This window comes from Mustela lutreola, chromosome 11 (genome assembly GCF_030435805.1).
Source record: "Mustela lutreola isolate mMusLut2 chromosome 11, mMusLut2.pri, whole genome shotgun sequence".
Lineage (NCBI taxonomy): Eukaryota > Metazoa > Chordata > Mammalia > Carnivora > Mustelidae > Mustela > Mustela lutreola.
Genome location: NC_081300.1, coordinates 18,344,203 through 18,363,009, shown reverse-complemented (window position 1 = coordinate 18,363,009; position 18,807 = coordinate 18,344,203). Strand labels below are relative to the sequence as shown.

The 18,807-nt window shown below is 37.1% G+C and overlaps 1 protein-coding gene across 4 annotated transcripts in view; it reads left to right on the top strand.

Moving 5' to 3' along the window:
- WDR7 (WD repeat domain 7) overlaps window positions 1–18,807 on the top strand; it is a 363,545-nt gene that overhangs the window by 56,254 nt on the left and 288,484 nt on the right. For all 4 annotated transcript variants that reach the window (XM_059140623.1, XM_059140622.1, XM_059140626.1 and 1 more), the window contains exon 13: window positions 16,312–16,507. In XM_059140623.1, the coding sequence (XP_058996606.1) occupies window positions 16,312–16,507 (196 nt within the window). The remainder of the gene's footprint in view (window positions 1–16,311; window positions 16,508–18,807) is intronic.

Sequence of the window (18,807 nt, the reverse complement as noted above, 5' to 3'; positions counted from 1 at the left end):
ACCTTTGTGCGCGTGATACAATAAGATACCGTCTGTTTACGTTTAGAAAAACACAAGTGCGTACTATGTGTTTATGGATGCACCATAGATAGTAAAATGTTCAAAATTGAACTGTAAAAGTAAGTACCAAGTTCACATTCTCCTTTGCTTTGGGAATGGGGGGATGCATATGAAAGAGAACAAAAAACATGACTTTGTTAAGTATTTTATTTACTTTTAATAAATATATATTTGTATTTATTTCCCTCATTGGTATGGGTGACTGGTTATCAGCTATGTGCTGCTAGTAGAACTTTATTCAAAATGGAATTTTTGGAAAACGTTTCCAAATAAATTTAGCACCAGTAATATATTTCTTTATAAGAGCATTAGGCTAACTTCTTTAATAAATTATTTTAAATACGATTACTTTTAATTTATATTATCTTAGTAAATTTGTATTATCACATAATCTCCAAAAGCATCCAGAAGGGGGCAGCATGGGTTTATGAAAACAGGAAAGCCCGGAATCTAACCTGTGTTTGCCTTCCCTTGACAGTGTGAAATCCCCAGCTCTTAGAGATAAGAGATATGATAACATGAAAGATGTATGTTGCTATACGTATGCTAGCAGAGCTAATGTTCAAAGCCATTAAGAACAATTAGCAAATTAGGTTTCTTTTTAATATATTGTCCTTTTTAAAAAAGTGCCTAAAGCTTTTGTCTGAATTAGCTCTTATCTCACCTTTTTGAATTTGGGCTTTTGTTACTAATTTAATTTGAGTGTTGCATTTAAAAAACAGTGTTTAGAATTATGACATGGCCTCTGAAGCCAAGCAGAGTTAACTTTGGCAGTACAAATCAAGCAAAACCAGGAGGCAGAACTAACATTTTTCTAAAATATATCACAGTGCACATAATATTCTACTCTTTTTTTCCATTAACATTTAATTCTCTTATATTTTGAGGCCACTTTCATGTTTTTATGTATTCAGCACTTTTTGAAATTAATTTTTACTTTTTAAATTAACTTGTTATACAGAACACAAATATTTACTTTTTAAAAATTTAAGTTCAATTAGCCAACATACAGTATATCATTAGTTTCAGATGTAATGTTCATTAATTCATCAGTTACCTATAACACCCAGTGTTCATCACATCACATGCCTTCCTTCCTGTCCATCACCCAGTTACCCATCCCCCCATCTACCTCTCCTCTAGCAACCCTCAGTTTGTTTCCTATAGTTAGGAGTCTTTCATGGTTTTTCTCTTCTCTGATGACTCCCCATTCTGTTTTCCCTCCCTTGCCCTATGGTCCTCTGCACTGTTTCTTATATTCCACAAATGAGTGGAAACATATGATAATTGTTTTTCTCTGTTTGACTTATTTTGCTCAGCATAATACCCTCCAGTTCATCCATGTTGATGTAAGTGGAAAGTATTCACCCTTTCTGATGGCTAATATTCCATTGTGTGTGGGGTGTGTGTATATATGTACACACACACACACACACACACACATACCACATCTTTTTATCCATTCATCTGTCGGTGGACCTCACAGCTCTTTCTACGGTTTGGCTATTGTGGCATTGCTGCTGAGAACATTGGAGTGCAGGTGCCCCTTGGGATCGCTGCATTTGTATCCTTGGGATAAATACCTAGTAGGGCAATTGCTGAGTCGTAGGGTAGCTCTATTTTTAACGTCTTGACGAACCTTCATGCTGTGTTGCAGAGTGGCTGTTCCAGTTTGCATTCCCATCAACAGTGTAAGAGGATTCCCCTTTCTCTGCATCCTCGCCAACATTTGTTGTTTGCTGTCTTGTTAATTTTAGCCACTCTGAGTGGTGTGAGGTGGTATCTCATTGTGGTTTTGATTTGTATTTTCCTGAGGCCAAGTGATGTGGAGCATTTTTTCATGTATCTATTGGCCATTTGTATCTCTTCTTTGGAGAATTGTCTGTTCTTGTCTTCTGCCCATTTCTTGACTGGATTCTTTTGTTTTTTGGGTGTTGAGTTTGAGAAGTTCGTTATAGATCTTGGATACTAGCCCTTTATCTGATAGGTCATTTGTGAATATCTCCCATTCCATAGGTTTTCTTTTAGTTTTGTTGACCTTTGCTGTGCAGAAGATTTTTACCTTGAAGTCCCAGTAGTTCATTTTTGCTTTTGTTTCCCTTGCCTTTGGAGATGTGTGTCTAGCAAGAAGATGCTCCAGCTGAGGTTGAAGAGGTTGCTGTGTTCTCCTCTAGGATTTTGATGGACTCCTGTCTCACATTAAGTCTTTCATCCTTTTTTAGTTTATTTTTAGAGAACACAAATATTTTCTAAAGATGTTCTGGTCATCTTTCTGTGTCACTAAGTGGATTCCAACACCATTTTTAATGATATTGGGTTAACTTATTTTATCAGAAGTTTTAGAGTGTTGCTTTAAAAATTTTTTCTCTTGTCGGGGTGCCTGGGTGTCTCAGTGGTTTGGGCCGCTGCCTTCGGCTCAGGTCGTGATCTCGGGGTGCTGGGATCGAGTCCCGCATCGGGCTCTCTGCTCGGCGGGGAGCCTGCTTCCCTCTGTCTCTCTCTGTCTGCCTCTCCATCTACTTGTGATTTCTCTCTGTCAAATAAATAAATAAATAAAATCTTTAAAAAAAATTTTTTTTTCTCTTGTCAATAGTGAGAATACAAATTAGTATACCTAAATATTTTTGCACATCTGAAATGATTTCTTAAGTTAAATTTGTAGATGTGGAATTTCTGTATAAAAAGGCATATTGATTTTTAAAGTCTTTTGAGTAGGTGTTGCTAAATCATCCTTTAAAAGCCGAAGGATAGGGTTTTACCACCTCTTTACCCTCATAATTCTCCATCATCTTTACTCTTTAAAGTCTTGCTAATATTCAGGCTTTTAAGTAGCTGTATGCAGAGTATGTATGAGTGAAAAGCACCAATTTTCATTTTGAAAGCACATGCATTAATATATCAATATTGTATTGGCCGTTCATTCTGGTTGGCTTACATTGTATTCTTTAAATTTCATGTTTTCCAAATTTTTACCACTGTCTTATTTTTTCAAGATAAATAATTAATTTTTCCTGCTATGAATCATGTTTATATATTCAGGTATCATAATACACCCTGTCTCTCGTGTAGGAAGCTGAAAAATTCAGTAATATACCGAGAGACTGTCAGTGTGTGGTTCCTTTGAGAGCAAAGAGAAAGACTGCATCCCTCTATTCAGGCGATGCTTATATTGTGCCAAACACTTTAGAGATTTAGATATTCTTCTATCTTGGAAAGGCTTTTTTAGCTCTAAAGTCATATCCTTGGGAGTAGAGAAGATTATATTGGGAATGAAGTTTAGGTTTTTGTTTTTATTTTTTTAAGATTTTATTTATTTATTTAACAGAGGGACAGACACTGCGAGAGACGGAACACAAGCAGGAGGAATGAGAGAGGGAGGAGCAGGCTTCCTGCTGTGCAGGGAGCCCAAAGCGGGGCTCAATCCCAGGACCTCAATCATGACCTGAGCCAACCCAGGCACCCCTGGAGTTTAGTATTAATAATAGAAGTCATTTGTTGCTAAACATTGTGAATGAAGTGGTTGATTAATTTGACTTTTTTATTTTTATTTTATTTATTTATTTATTTATTTATTTATTTTTTAATGATTTTTTTTTTTTTTACTTATTTGACAGAGAGAGATCACAAGTAAGCAGAGAGGCAGGAGAGAGGAAGGGAAGCAGGCTCCCTGCTGAGCAGAGAGCCCGATGTGGGACTCGATCCCAGGACTCTGAGATCATGACCTGAGCCGAAGGTAGCTGCTGAACCCACTGAGCCACCCAGGCGCCCCTAATTTGACTTTTTATTTTGAGCTGAAGAGATAGTATGACATAGAGAGTATGACATAAAGACTAAATTTTTCTTGAGTAACTTAATCAAAAAGCAATTTTAAAATGAATTAAAATTTATCTTAAAATGGCAGAAATTCTTAGAAAATAATAATGAGTTTTTGAGATGACTGCTCAGTTAGCAGCAGTGTATTTTTGAATAGTCATTCGTTCAGCAAATATCTGTGTGTCTGCTGTATTCCAGGTACCTTCATTTGGAAGTTGACAAGCTCCAGTTCCTATTTTTTTGTTTGAAAGATTTTACTTATTTATTTTACAGAGAGAGAGAGTTCACAAGTAGGCGGAGAAGCAGGCAGGCAGGGAGAGAGAGAGAAGAGAGAGAGAGAGGAGGAAGCAGGCTCCCCACTGAGCAGAGCCCAATGCGGGATCTATCCCAGGACGCTGGGATCATGACCTGAGCCAAAGGCAGAGGCTTTAACCCACTGAGCCACTCACCCAGTTGCCCCTAGTTCCTGTTTGTTAGAATTTCATCTAATGTGGGAGCAGGCTGGGAACCACGCAGTTATAAAGCAGCAGAGTAGATGTGAAGCACTTTCTCAGGACTGCCTTAAGCATGAGTTCCTCAGGGAGGTCCTAGAATGGCCACTTAGTAGGCCAGCTGTGGGTGGTTTTGGGAGACTTTCAAAAAGGGCGATGTTAGCTTTATGGGTGTGTGTAAAATCCTATGGTATGTGAACAAACTCTGTTTGTTGAGGAACCTTCTGTGTGTTTGGTGGAGGAGTCTGTAGCCCTTAAGTTCTTTTTTTAAAAATTTTTAAAAGATTTTTTTTTTACTTATTTATTTGACAGAGAGAGAGAGAGAGATCACAAGTAGGCAGAGAGGCAGGGAGGGGGGAAGCAGGCTCTCCGCTGAGCAGAGAGCCCGATGCGGGACTTGATCCCAGGACCCCAGGACCCCAGGACCATGACCTGAGCTGAAGGCAGAGGCTTAACCCACTAAGCCACCCAGGTGCCCCATTTTTTTTTTCTTAAGTTGTTTTTCTTAGTTTTCTGAATCTGTCGATGGCGAACACTGGCAGGAAGGTGACATATTTGTACATTACTTTGAAAAAAATGACCAAGAGATCAGAGTAATGGTTTTGTATGTGCTGCAAGCTAGGTGTATGTGAGACCATTTGGGGACTTTTTATTTTATCCTACTTAGGGAGGGTATTGGAAGGAACGATAAAATATGAAACTGTCCTGCAAAGTAAACTGTTCATGATGTTCTTCCAAGGAGAAGTTGGACAAGAGAGTAAAGTGGAATGAAAATGGAATGCTACAAGATTAGAAAGGAAGAATGTATACTAAAAAGAACAAAAAATGCCAGTTAATGTACAGTAATTTTTTTGTTAGTCATAATCAGTGTTTTTTTTCCTCAGACATTGGTGAAGACTTTCCGAATTAGCTGGAGAAAACTTTCTACTGTTGGCACATGGAGCCTACAAGAAAGAACCCCCAGTTGTTCATATCAGGGAGAGCAGGACCTTTAGAGCCAAACAGACCTGAATCTGTGTCTTCATTTTGGGGTGACTTTTAGAAGTCCTTGTGGAGCTCTGGCAAGCTCTAGCACTTTACTTTCTGTCAAGTGTTAGTTCTAAGTTTGGAGGTCATGCCCAGCTTATGATAGGAACTCATTAAATCATTATTATTTAAAGATTTTATGTATTTATTTGGGAGGGAGAGAAAGCGTGTGCACACGAGCAGGGGGTAGGGGCAGAAGGAGAGGGAGAAGCACACTCCTTGCTGAGCAGGGAGCCTGACTTGGGACTCGATCCCAGAACCCTGGGATCATGATATGAGCCAAAAATAGATGCTTACAGACTGAGCTACCTAAGTGCTCCATTTTATTATTTGTTTGCAGTTACCTACATTCTCATTTAGGTGATAAAGGTGTAAGTCTGGGGAATGTATTCATTCTTTCCAGCTTTGGAATGACTTTATGATAGATAAACTTTGTTCCTGTATCAGGAACTGCTTTTCATTTCCTTGTTTTCCAAGTATGGCCAGGTGGTTTTAGAATCTGCCCAAATTAGAGATGAGTTCCCTTTCTCTTTCCATCTATCTGTGTTTCTTTTTATTGCAGGAGACAGTTTTCAGGATATCGGCAACTAATTCCCTAGAAATTGTACTTCTTGAGTAATGTTCTTTGCTTGCTCGCTGCGTGTACATTGGCGTTTTTACTTGTCTGAGTGGCCCCAACTGTGTCATTTCTAATGGAAAATTGGGGGCAGATTACAGAAGGGTATGACTGTTACCTGTGCAAAGCCTTTGGTAGCATGACCTCAGATGATCAAGGGGGAAGTTTGACTCTACTTACTGCTTTTCTTGGGCATAAATGATTGGCTAGGCACAACTTTCTTGCTTAATTGTGAACTCTGAAGGTTAGGTTTCTCTAATGTTCTTTGATAACAGACTTAAAGCAAGCCAGCATCGTTGTTAAACAAAGATGTGTATTTAGCATATATATTCTAATAATTTACTGCTAGGAGATACATATACTCTTTCTATATCTCTGCTTGGAGAAGTGGGGTCAGTATCTATTAACCCACTTATTTTCATGAGAAGGCAAAAAACATATTTCATAGTTATATCAGATGTATAAATTCGATGTTTATTTCTAGTAAGGATACAGGTGTAATTGGGGTAAATAGGTTGAGGCCAAGCAGGGAGATTCAAAGTCACTAGGTCAGATAGATAGTGCCTTTCACCTTTCTAAATGAGACCCAGAAAATGCTGGACAGGGCAGGAAAGGGCAGGACCAGCAGCCACTTGGAGTCGTACGTCAGTGCCCTCTAAGAAAGGAGGCCCTCTGTGACAGAAGACCTTAATCCTTGAAAGTGTGTAGCCCAAGGTTTGGGTATGGGTTTGGGCAATAAGTGGGGACAGCTGCCTGGGGTGCAGAGAGGGAAAAGGGCACTTGTGGCACTTGTGAGTTCCTTAAAAAGAACTCTGGTTATATTCAATCTGCAGATTTGACTGTCTCAGTCTCTAAGGCCCATAAATATGTAAGTGGAATTCAAGAAAACATTTTAATATTTTAAAGGCACAAAGTGAAAAATTACAAAGTAAATTCAGCGGAAAAGCAGTGTGAGGAAATACTCAAGAACAATGGAGGGTGGTCACTGGGTTGTTGGACTGAATCGTTTTATTGACATATTGTTAAGAGTGCTAACAACTTTATTAATGTAGCTTTAAGGTAATATTTGTGTGAAAGTGATGGTTATGCAGGTGGAACTATTCAGATTAAATTAAAGCAGAGATATTAATGTGAGGAGAAAATATTGAAAAGGAAAACCAATGTATCGAAGAATTATAAATATCTTCATGTTTCTTGGCAGATACCTGAATATTGGCAACTCCTTCAGAAACTAAATATAATTACATTTTAAAAAGGTAGAATTTATGGTGTATAATGACATCATAATGGTAAAAATAACATTAGCTACTGTTCTCTTTTGTATGCATGATATGTTAGTCACTGTGCTAATTTCTTTGTGTACATTTCGTTTAAGTCAAACAGTAATTCCGTGAGGTGTGGTTATTGCTGTTAACCACGTTATACAGAGAAAGGAGTTCAGAGAGGTTAAATAACTTCCCTCCATCACAGAGTTAGCAGGTGGCAGAGCTGGAATTTGGTCCTAAGTAGTCCGACTTGATGTCCTTTGCTTATCCACCGAGCGTACTGCCTCCTAGTAGATGTCATTATGTATTTTAAAATAACTGTATTTCTCCAAATTTTGACTGTTGTTTTCATTATTGATTTATGTAAGTATATGACTTTGATGCATACTTACTTTTCAATTGCTAATTTATTGAATATTTTTCTTTCACTTTGTAGGACAAAACACAGCCATTCTTTTGAATTCCCATATTCTAATTTTCCTTTAGAGACTGCATTGCTCAGTTCTCTTCTACTTTCCCTTTAGTTTTCATCTTTGATAATTCAGCTCTGGAATTTTTTAGTTTTAAACTACTTTTACCTCCTTTTCTTTATAATACATTATTTGCTTTTAAAAAACATGTTTTTAATTGCAATTTTGTAAGTTTAACACATAAGACACTGTGAAAATGACAGAAGAGATTGCTAAGAAGGGAAAAGGTTACCTGTTATCCTTGTACATACAAGAGAACCACAGTTAACATTTGGTATAATTTCCTATGGCCTTTAAAATCCACTTACTGTATGTTTGTGATTATATTGTAGATTGAGTTATTTGAGCACATTATCTTCATTTTATATCATAACAGATACTTTTCCAAGTCATACTTATTCATGAAAGTAATATTTAATGATTGTAAAACATACCATGTTTATGTGAACATACCGTCTTTACTTAGCAATTCTCCTACTTTGGTTATGTGAATTGTTCCCAATTTGACCATCTGTATTATACAATACGGTACTTACTATCTTTTTAAATTTTTTTATTAACATATAATGTATTATTAGCTCCCGTGGTACAGGTCTGTGAATTGCCAGGTTTACACACGTCACAGCAATCACCATAGCACATACCCTCCCCAATGTCCATAAATTACTTATTATCTTTTTAAGTTTAAAAAAACTTATAATTATTCCCTTAGATAGATTCCATGAATTTTTTAACATTAGAACCTCGGAATTTTTGTGTAGTAGGCATTAACATTTTTAAGGTGACTGAGGTCTAGTAGCAAATTGTTTTCTACCCTCAGTTCCTGTCTCATTGCCCCTTGCTAGCATAAGAAGTACGTATTTACTTCCATGCCTTAGTTGCCACATCTGTAAAGTGGAAATAATAATTATGCCTACCTCAGAGGATTGTTGTGGGACTCTAATGAATTATAACATTTGGTATGTAGCCAAGTATTTAGAATAATACCCAGCACAAAGTAAGAACCTGATAAATGTTGGTTGTTTTCTATTACAATTTCTAAAATCTTTGGCTAAATTGATAGATGGAAAGAATATCTTATTGTTTGAATGTGCATTTCTTTGGTTATCAGAGATACTGAAGTTTTTCTTTGAAGATTTTAGTGATTTTTTTTTTTTTTTGAGACATCTTTTGTCCTTTGCTTATTTGTTTTTCTTGGGAATTTTAGTACTTCTGTGAGTGCCTAACTTAACTGAAATGTTAAGCATATATGCTTTCTGTTGAAATTTTCTTGTTCTTAGGTTATCTATCATTTTTCTATGTAGCTTCTTTCATATTTTTGAAGGTGGGAATCTTTCTCCATCCAGAAACATAATAAAATTTAGTTTAAAAACAGTGCCTGGATTAAGAACAAATAGCATACTTATCAGAGATTTGTTTGTGGGGTGAGGAAAGAAGAATGATGGATTTTTTTTTTTTTTTTTTAAAAGAGAGGCAGAGAGAGAGAGAGATGGGGGAGGGGCAGTGGAAGAGAGAGAATCTTAAGCAGGCTCCACACTGTGGAGCCCGATACAGGGCTTGTTCTCACGATCCTGAGATCTTGACCTAAGCCAAATTGAGAGTCAGGCATTTAACCAACACTGAGCCACGTAGGCGCCTGTCTTACATTAAATTCTTCATATTTTATTTGCTGTTTAGTTGGTAAGGAAGCAGTTGAAGAAAGATGGAATTCTAATTACTCCACTATTTATTACCTTTTATATATAGTGACTGAATGAAGATGTTAAAATTTGTTTCTAAAAGTCTTCATATAGAATGTAACCAATTAGAAGGTAAGTGTTTTGGTTGGACTCCGTGGTCGTCTTTTCTAAAACAGCCATTAAAGAAACAGCCTTCTACTTTTCTTTTTCCTTTAAAAAAAAAAAAAAAAAAAGGAAGGCTAAGCTATGGATGTCTGAAAAAAAATTTTTTTTAAGCTAGTTTCATGAAAATGTAGAAATGAAATTAATATTCCTAGGCTCTTTTTTCCTTTCAGGTAGAATGTTTAAAAGTGATAAATGATGCATCTTAACTGCACATTTATGTTCCATATAAAGAGTTCTGGGAAGTACGAGAAAGAATGATTAAGAGAATAGCAAGATTGATTTACGACTGAAAGAAGCTGGTCTTTTATAGCTTGTCTAATGATGGGCATATTTAAAAGGAAAGACAGTAGTTCGTGATCAGATATTTAGGGAATACACAAAGAGAAAAATTGTTTGGGGGCAGTTAAGAGATTGACCCTGAAATGATATGAAGAAAAAGAATTTAATTCGGAAAACAAATTAGCAAAAGTAGGGAAAATGTATGTATGTAATTTATATCGGGAACTGTTGGAAAGCAGAATCATCTCCCCAGAGAGGTAGTGGAAGGGGTAAACTAGCTGTCTCTAATTTCTATAATTCATGGCAGATGTTTAGGAACAGGTTATATAAGAGGTTTCTGGGAATGGCTTAAAATGAAGTCTTGTAAAATGCATAAGGTCAGGCTGGATGACCTAGGTGGTATATTCTGACTCTGTCAGATTCTATGATAGTTTGTGGCATTCTGCTGCTCAGCACTAATGTACTGTGAGGATTACTTACTGGCACACTCAGTGAGACTCTGGTTGAGGATCAGAATTATCTGGAAAGAAAAATTGGCCCTGGAATATGTATGTTTTGGTCCATCATCTCCCTTCTTTTCCTTGGCCAGTTATCTTAATTTTTTTCATCAAATGAAAATACAGTTTTTGTTAAATATTCTGTTGTTTATTGTTGTTAGCCTCTGCTTTTAAATTAATTTTTGATGTCATTGTTACATTTTGTTTCTAGGGCAGAATTAGTCATATTTGGAGCATGAGTTTGAATAATTTTCACTTATAAAGTACTGGCCAAGTTGTAATAGGATGCTCAGTCCATGCTGTACAAATTCTGGGTTCCATAACAACACAAAATTTTAGATGGTATTCATGAGCTTCACTCTCTATTTTTATTTATTTATTTATTTATTTATTTATAAAAAGATTTTATTTATTTATTTGACAGATCACAAGTAGGCAGAGAGGCAGGCAGAGAGAAAGGAAGGGAAGCAGGCTCCCTGCTGAGCAGAGAGCCCGATGCGGGACTCGAAACCAGGACCCTGGGATCATGACCCAAGCTGACGGCAGAGGCTTTAACACTGAGCCACCCAGGCACCCCTCATGAGTTTCACTCCTTAAGTCAGTTGGTGGTAGTGGTTGGGGAAGTACAATCTGTGAGACAGTTCACTGGGGTAAAGGAACAAAATATTAAAGCTCTTGCTTATGTCCTTTTTTTAACCTTAAGAAATCGCACCTGTGAACATGTAGTAGACGGTAGGATACTGGAGTCTCACTTGTTCCTTACGTCCTGTGACCATGTGTCACCTGGGGGAAGAGCACACCTGGCAGCCAGAGGAGGCACAGCGTGGCTCTCACCGGGCGCGTTCCTTGTCTGCTTCCTCACCCGCCCTCACAAAATGGGCAGAGAAATTGAGGATGGAACAGATTTCCCATGAAACTTAAATCTCTCTTCAGCAGCTGCATTATGGTTTCAGGCAGTGATCATTTGGTCCGTCTGACAGGAGGGCAGCCAAAAAATGTATAATTATATGAAATATGTATTTACGTCCAACAGTCATTAGCAATGAAATCTTTTTAAAGCTATATATTGTGCTTTGAGTTGTTACCTAGTGCTAACATAATTAACATTAGTAAGACATTTTAAGAAGGTGCTTCCTTTCTCTTAAATTTGTTTATTTAAGCTTTGAGTCATTCTTTTATTTTTATTTTTTAGTTTTTAAATTTTATTTATTTTTTTGAGAGAGAGTGAGTGAGGCCACAAGTTTAGGGCAGCTTGGAGGGAGGGCAGAGAGACAGGCAGACTCCCCATGGAGCAAGGAGCCCTGTGCGGATGTGGGGCTTTCAGTCCCAGGACCCTGAGATCATGACCTGAGCTGAAGTCAAATGCTTAACCGACTGAGTCACACAGGCACCCGAGTCATTCTTTTTTATATATGTATGTATGTATACACACACACACACACACACACACACACACACACACAGTAGTGGTGGGGGAGGGGCAGTGGGAGAGGGAGAAGCAAGCGAGCCCGAAGCGTGGCTCAATCCCAGGAGTCCTAGATCATGACCTGAGCCAAAGCAGACACTTAACTGACTAATCCACGCAGGCCTCCCTCTGAGTTGTTCTGTTAAAACATATTTTTTGTGCATGTTTTATAAGTACATGGTATATTGGCACAGGAGTGCCTATATAATTTGTAAATATATATACAACGGGAATACATCACCAAGTCTTTTTAACGAATAGGTGTGGGATCAAAGTCAGCATAAATGCACGAGGTTCACACTTTTTGTTGTTATTATTTTAATCACACAATTTAAATGTCTTCTGCATTATCCTGTTACAGTGTCCTTGATGTTAAGTCACACTTAGGTGACTTTTTCCAGGTTGAAAACGGAGCAAAGGAAAGTAGAATGGAATTAATCAAATTATGGAATCAGTCATTGTGGGTGAAATAGATGTTCAATAACCAAGATCCCTGGAATTTAATAATTTAATAATAAAGGAATTGTGGTAATTCAATTCATTTGTGGGGAAGCTGGGTCTAAATCAGAGATAGGAGTTATTAAATATCCTTTAAGAAGTGCTTCTTTAATAATTTCGAGGACAGATAAGAAGAAACCAAGTTAATTGCATTTTAGCAAATCTTTTAAGTGCTTTCATTTAACAGATAGCTGAGAATTATTTATCATTACTCTGTTCATTGTTTGAATTAAAATTAATACCAAAGTGGTGCTTGAGAATGGTCTTTTTTCCTTTTACATTTAAATAGGCGAGACGTTTGCTTTGTTTATACCATTAATTTGTTTTCACACAGCCTGTGAAGGTAACCATCAACTCACAATTAATTAGTGGAATCAAAATTAATGAGGTTTTACTGTATTGGGCTATTTCCACTCTAGGCCAGTTTTCTTCACACGAGTTGGACTAGCATTTTTTTGAAAGAAGAAAAATTAGATTTATTTTAATCCATATTTAAAAAGCAGAGAACCATCTTTTCTCGTGAGTTAAGTACCTCTAATAACTACGCTTTCTTGGGCTTAGCAATATTGATTTTTTTGTTTTGTTTTGTTTTCAGTCTTGATTATTTTGGCTATTTCCAGACTGTTGCTTATTACAGTAAAGCTAGCGTTAACTCTTCAGATGCTTATTTCATTTACGGGGATGATATATCATTTAGTTTGGACCAAACATTTTGTATGTGAAGAGGGGGATGGGATACATCGTTTGCCTATTTTCATCCTTACTGCACTATGTGAAAGAGGAATAGAACTCTTCAAAGTATGTTTATATAAGTATATGTGTTAGAGCACATTATGTGGAAATGAAAAGCTAGAATTTTTTGAATTACAGTTACTTTTTCCCTTCAGAAAATTACATAGTCTACTTTTTAAAAGGAGATCCTTTGCTATTTGGTATTTGCTTTGTCCTTTATTTTTTACCAACAAAAGTGATAACATGAATGTAGGGTTTTTAAGTCTTTTCTTGAGGATGGATTACATTTTCTTGAATTTTTGAAGTTACCCACCTGGATCTAAATGGGAGGGTGAAAGTTGAAACTTCCCCTGGGGAGCTGGTACCTGAAGATCAAGTTTGTCATAGAAATGGGGATGAATGTCTGCAGTCCTCTCTCTGCTAGGTTATGAACCTCTGTAGGAAACATTTGGCAGAGAGAACGTATCTGTCAGTGGCGGTCAGTACTTCTGTATCCCCTCAGACGTTACGATCTGCCCATAGCTTGTAGCTTGGAGAGCACCAAACATTGTGAAGGATACTAGTGGCAATTCACCTGTTGTTGAGTAAACTTCACCCTAACTCATGCCCCTTTGAAATGGAATGCCAAGAGTGCATGTGGACACTAATGAGATGACTGTGGACTTGAGGGCCAGTGATCAGCTAGCGAGGGATGTGGCATCACTTAAGCATCAGCTCATTTTGAAGTTGAGGAGCTTGTGAGTCAAAGTAGTAGAGTCACAAGTAGTGGCAGGTGTTGTGCACGGTGTGGCAGATTGGCGCTTGATTAAAGAACTTGGACAGATGAAAAGAAATGTTGTCTAGGAGCCTTTCTTTTTAGTAAGTTATACATAGAGGAAAAGATCCCTGTAAATGTTTATTTCCTGTGACGAGAGAAATAGGTAAAATAACCCACTTTTTCATAGATCAGTGTTGCTGAATGGTAATAGTAGTAGTTAACCATTAATGTATGAAAGCACCCTTTTTGTGAGTTGAATGATGAATATGTTTGATAAATACCAAGTCATTACTAATGGTAATCTGTAGAAATGCAAAGCATTCATTGTATTAAACTGTTATCTTTGGTTTGCAATGCATGTCTGGTGGAACTCATAAATATTTTATATGATCTGAAATAAAGGTATCACAGATATCTTTTTACCGTTTTATTCTAACATTCCCGTATTTAAATGATTTTTTTTGTAGTTTACCACTTTATTTTGATTAATGCTTAATTCTAAAGGTAATTTTTTTGTGCCATAGTCAACTACCCCTCAGTTCTTCTATCTTTTTAAAGGAAGAAATCATGTTTTATGTTACAGTTGAGCGCTTATCAGGGAAGATGAAATAAGTAAGCTTAAATGTTTAGGAAAATTCTATCTGATGTTTTAATAGAGTTTTTTTTTTTTTAAGATTTTATTTATTTATTTGACAGAGATCACAAGTAGGCAGAGAGGCAGGCAGAGAGAGGGGGGACCAGGCTCCCTGCTGAGCAGGGGCCGGAGGCTCAGTCCCAGGACCCTGACTGAGGTCATGACCTGAGCCAAAGGCAGAAGCTTAACCCACTGAGCCACCCAGGTTCTCTTAATAAGGTTTATAACATGATCTTTCTGAACTTGGTTTTTTAACTCTTAAAATTAGTAAACATCTGCAATGCTGATTATAATGTTTAAATCATTGTATAACAAAAAGTGTAAATAAAGCTAACAGAGGATAAAAGGTTAACATACCTGAATTTAAGAACAAAATAGTTAAATCTTACTGTCTTTATTTTATTAATGTTCTGCTTCATTCAAAGGTTGATTTTGAGTTGTTTATAAAAATAAACATGATGGAGTAAGATAAAATAAAATGAAATGATGAAGAGAAACAGAGAAGAAAGTAGAGGAGGCTGAGTCACATTGCAGAAGTGTGTGTCCCCCTCCCCCGCCGACTGTGCTGGGTAGAAAATTCAGGTCTAGGTGTCGTGTGGCCAGAACATGAAAGGAACCAGTTACAGCAGCTTTCCCCAAAGTATGTTCCTCTAAAACTTGGTCTTCTAAGATCACCCTGGTCAAATAAACATCAAGATGAGCAATACTGTATTCCCCTTGTAGAGAGAATTCTGTTCTCATCAGCATGTTAAAGGTTCTTAGGAGTTCCATGGTTAAAGTCAACACCAGTAATTTTTGTTTTCTGTGCACTTTTGTCCATACCTACCTCTTTTCATTTGTTCCTGTCAGCATTTCCCATTCAGTGAGATGTACTAATCAGTGTGGGATTGTTCTTTAGCTAAAATTGTTTGCTTAGGTGAAGATTTGAGAAGTTTCTCCTTTGGAGCCCACTATAGAGTTACTGTGTATGCAATGCATTGGGCCTCGTCCTCAATATTACTCACAATATATCCAGTGATGTGTGGCTGTTTTCATATGGTTTCACCTCAGTATGAGCTGAAAGACTAATCCAACAAATCACCGAAAGGTTAAGTTGTAAATAGCTTATACATTCTTAAAACTTTAAATACCTGAATTTTTAATTGTCTAGGTTGTGGTTTCCATTTTCTGCTGCTAGTGAAAATCTTTACCATTCTTTGATTATTTATATTCCATCTTGGTTTAAAAGGAATTGAAGGGCACACACTAGAGATGAGCAGAGAATACACAGCAGAATGTTTAAGTGGCTGTTGTGTTAGTGGAGGTGCCGCACCTGCTGGTGTTACTGACAGAAGCCGGGAGACACACCTACACATAATATCAAATCCCCATGGCTCTTGGGAGGTGTGATTGTGGCTGAGGGACCAGGAGGGCATTGTTTTTGAGCAAAGGAGCAGGAAAGAACATGGGTCCAAAATGACAGAGTCACAGACAGAAAGAAGCACTGTAGCAGCTATAGCAGCCAACAAAGGAAAGTTCATACTGTGGAAAGAAAACGCATAATAACAGATCAATTTCTTTGCAGCTTTGCCTGTGCCTGTACGGCGATCATGTCAGTAAGGTCATCTTCACATTTGAACAGATTTTCTAAGGCATCCTTTCCATCTTTAATCTAGGACTCGTTTAGCATCTCTCCAAGTATTGTCACGATGGAATTGGGTGTTTTATGTGTAATGGGAAGGAACCTACTTCTCAACAGAATTTAATACTGTGGTTGGTTTTCAGCAGTGTTAGATGTACAGTTAATTTTGGTTTACGTTTTTGAGGACCAGATCCATTTTATTCTGAATTTAATCTAAATATAATTAAGATTTATTCTTTTTAGGCAAGAGTACAGCACTGCATCTGTTCTGTAGCCAGTGACCACTCAGTGGGACTCCTAAGTCTGCGGGAGAAGAAATGCATTATGCTGGCATCTCGTCATCTCTTTCCCATTCACGTCATCAAGTGGAGGCCTTCTGATGATTACCTGGTCGTGGGGTGTTCAGATGGCTCTGTATACGTCTGGCAGATGGATACTGGTAAGAACAAGAGTTAAGAGAGAGACTAGAAGATTAAATGGGTATATTTGAATTCTTGGATATTAAAAAACCTTTTATATAAAGAGGAAAAGTGACCTAAAATGTACAAAGTTGCTACTTTTACTTCCGATCGCTGCTTTTTCTATGTGTTCTCATCGTCAACAAAGACCTGTTTAAACGTCCTCTCATTTTTTGTACTACACCAGATACTTCAGAGTAAATCTCTGATCTCTAAAGGAATGCATCTGAAGACAACATACAGTTTAGGACAGACAACAGACCAAAAAATAAATGATTTCTATATAATTAATGAAATAAATTATGAGTAAGATTAAGGAAACTATTTTTGTATCAAGTTTAGAAACAGTGGAGGAAGAAAAAATGATCTTCTATTTGGACAGTAGAAAAGCAATATGGAGTAGTTGATTATAGGAGTTAATTGAAACAAAATTTTTTTTAAAGATTTTATTTATTTATTTATTTGACAGGCAAAGATCACAAGTAGGCAGAGAGGTAGGCACAGAGAGAGAGAAGAGGAAGCAGGCTCCCCGCTGAACAGAGAGCCCGATGCGGGGCTCGATCCCAGGACCCTGGGACCATGACCCGAGCCAAAGGCAGAGGCTTCAACCCACTGAGCCACCCAGGTGCTCCTGAAACGAAATTTCTTAAGATCTAGAGAGAACATTTAGAACTTCAAGTTTCAGAGATTTTACGTAGGGGGCATAATGTAGAACAAGTAACATGTAGCTTAGAAGTACACACAATTATGTCTAATGTTTATACATAGAATCTTACAGTTTTCCCTGGGAAGTTTTTAAGTGTGTAACTAAATGTTTATTGTTTTAGGTTTTAAAAACACATTTTATCCTACCTTTACTCTAAGTCATCTTCTTTCAGTGATTAAAGCCCTAGTTGTACTATATAATACTTCTACTAATTTGCTTTTCTTTTCTTCCTCTTTCTTTGTTTTAAATAGTCCTTTCCCAAATCAGACACTATACATATTTCTGTCTGTCCTGTGGTGCAGTAGGGAGTTCTGCTGAGTCTTTCTGTCACAAGTAGTCACAGCCCTCAGGGATCTGTCATTTATAGTCCATGTTTTAACTGGTAGTGTGTAGGCATCTTGCCAAGACGGAACATTCTTAAAGAGTGTCAGACTTCTTATCTTTTGCATCTAATTTTTCTTGTCTGATTATAAAGAGGGTCATGCTTTCTGTTAAAACTTAAAAGCACAAATGTGTTAGAAGAGAAGAGAGATGAACTGAAATCTCAGTGTTCAGTGATAAATATTAACATTCTGGCATACTTCTTTCTGGTCTTGTTTCTGTGCATTTTTAGAAACAAAATTGCTGCCATTACTGCATATGTGACTTTGTTTCTTTTGTATTCCTTTTTGTGATACCCTCTCTTCCAAGCAGCACTTTTCTGCTTGCTGGTTTTGTGCCCAGTTTGTGTTGGGCTCTGGAATCTGATTGCTTGATTTGGATTTAAGACCAGCCATCTGCTAGCCGTGTGATCTGCGGCAGCTTAACTGGACTTTTGTCTCTCAACTTACTCCTCTGTAAAATGAAGATCATAACAGTGCCGACTTTATAGTACTGCTGGGAGAATAAAATGAGATAATATTTACCTGGTGTATAGTAGACATTTGTAAATGTGTGTATGTGTATGTGAAATTGAAATTTGTGTGTGCATGCATGCACACGTTTTTATTTGCTACTAATGTTATTTAACAAACATACTGCTTTTCTTGTTAGTTTGTTGAACTTGGGAATGTGATCTTACCCACATTTTGAAATATTTACTTTGAGGGTTACTATTAAAGAAAGTAAGTTCTACAGCAGTGACGTTCAGAAAGCACTATTTTAAAATAATATAAAGGTTAACAATTGATATAGTGCAAATGTAAGAGTATGGTAAACTAGTCTAGGACTTTAAAAAATTAAAATAGGGGCACCTGGGTGGCTCAGTGGGTTAAAGCCTCTGCCTTCAGTTCAGGTCATGGTCTTGGGGTCCTGGGATCGAGCCTCGCATCGTGTTCTCTGCTCAGTGGGGAGCCTGCTTCCCCCTCTGACTCTGCCTGCCTTTCTGCCTACTTGTGATCTCTCTGTCAGTGTCAAATAAATAAATAAAATCTTTAAAATAAATAAATAAACAAACAAATAAATAAATAGTTAAAATAACGTTATAAAGGAAGAGAATGTCATTTTTCTGAATTTTTCAGATAAATAATTGATACTTGAATACTTCAGGTACTTAATACACATTTGTAAAAAATATGAATATGTGGGGCGATTGGA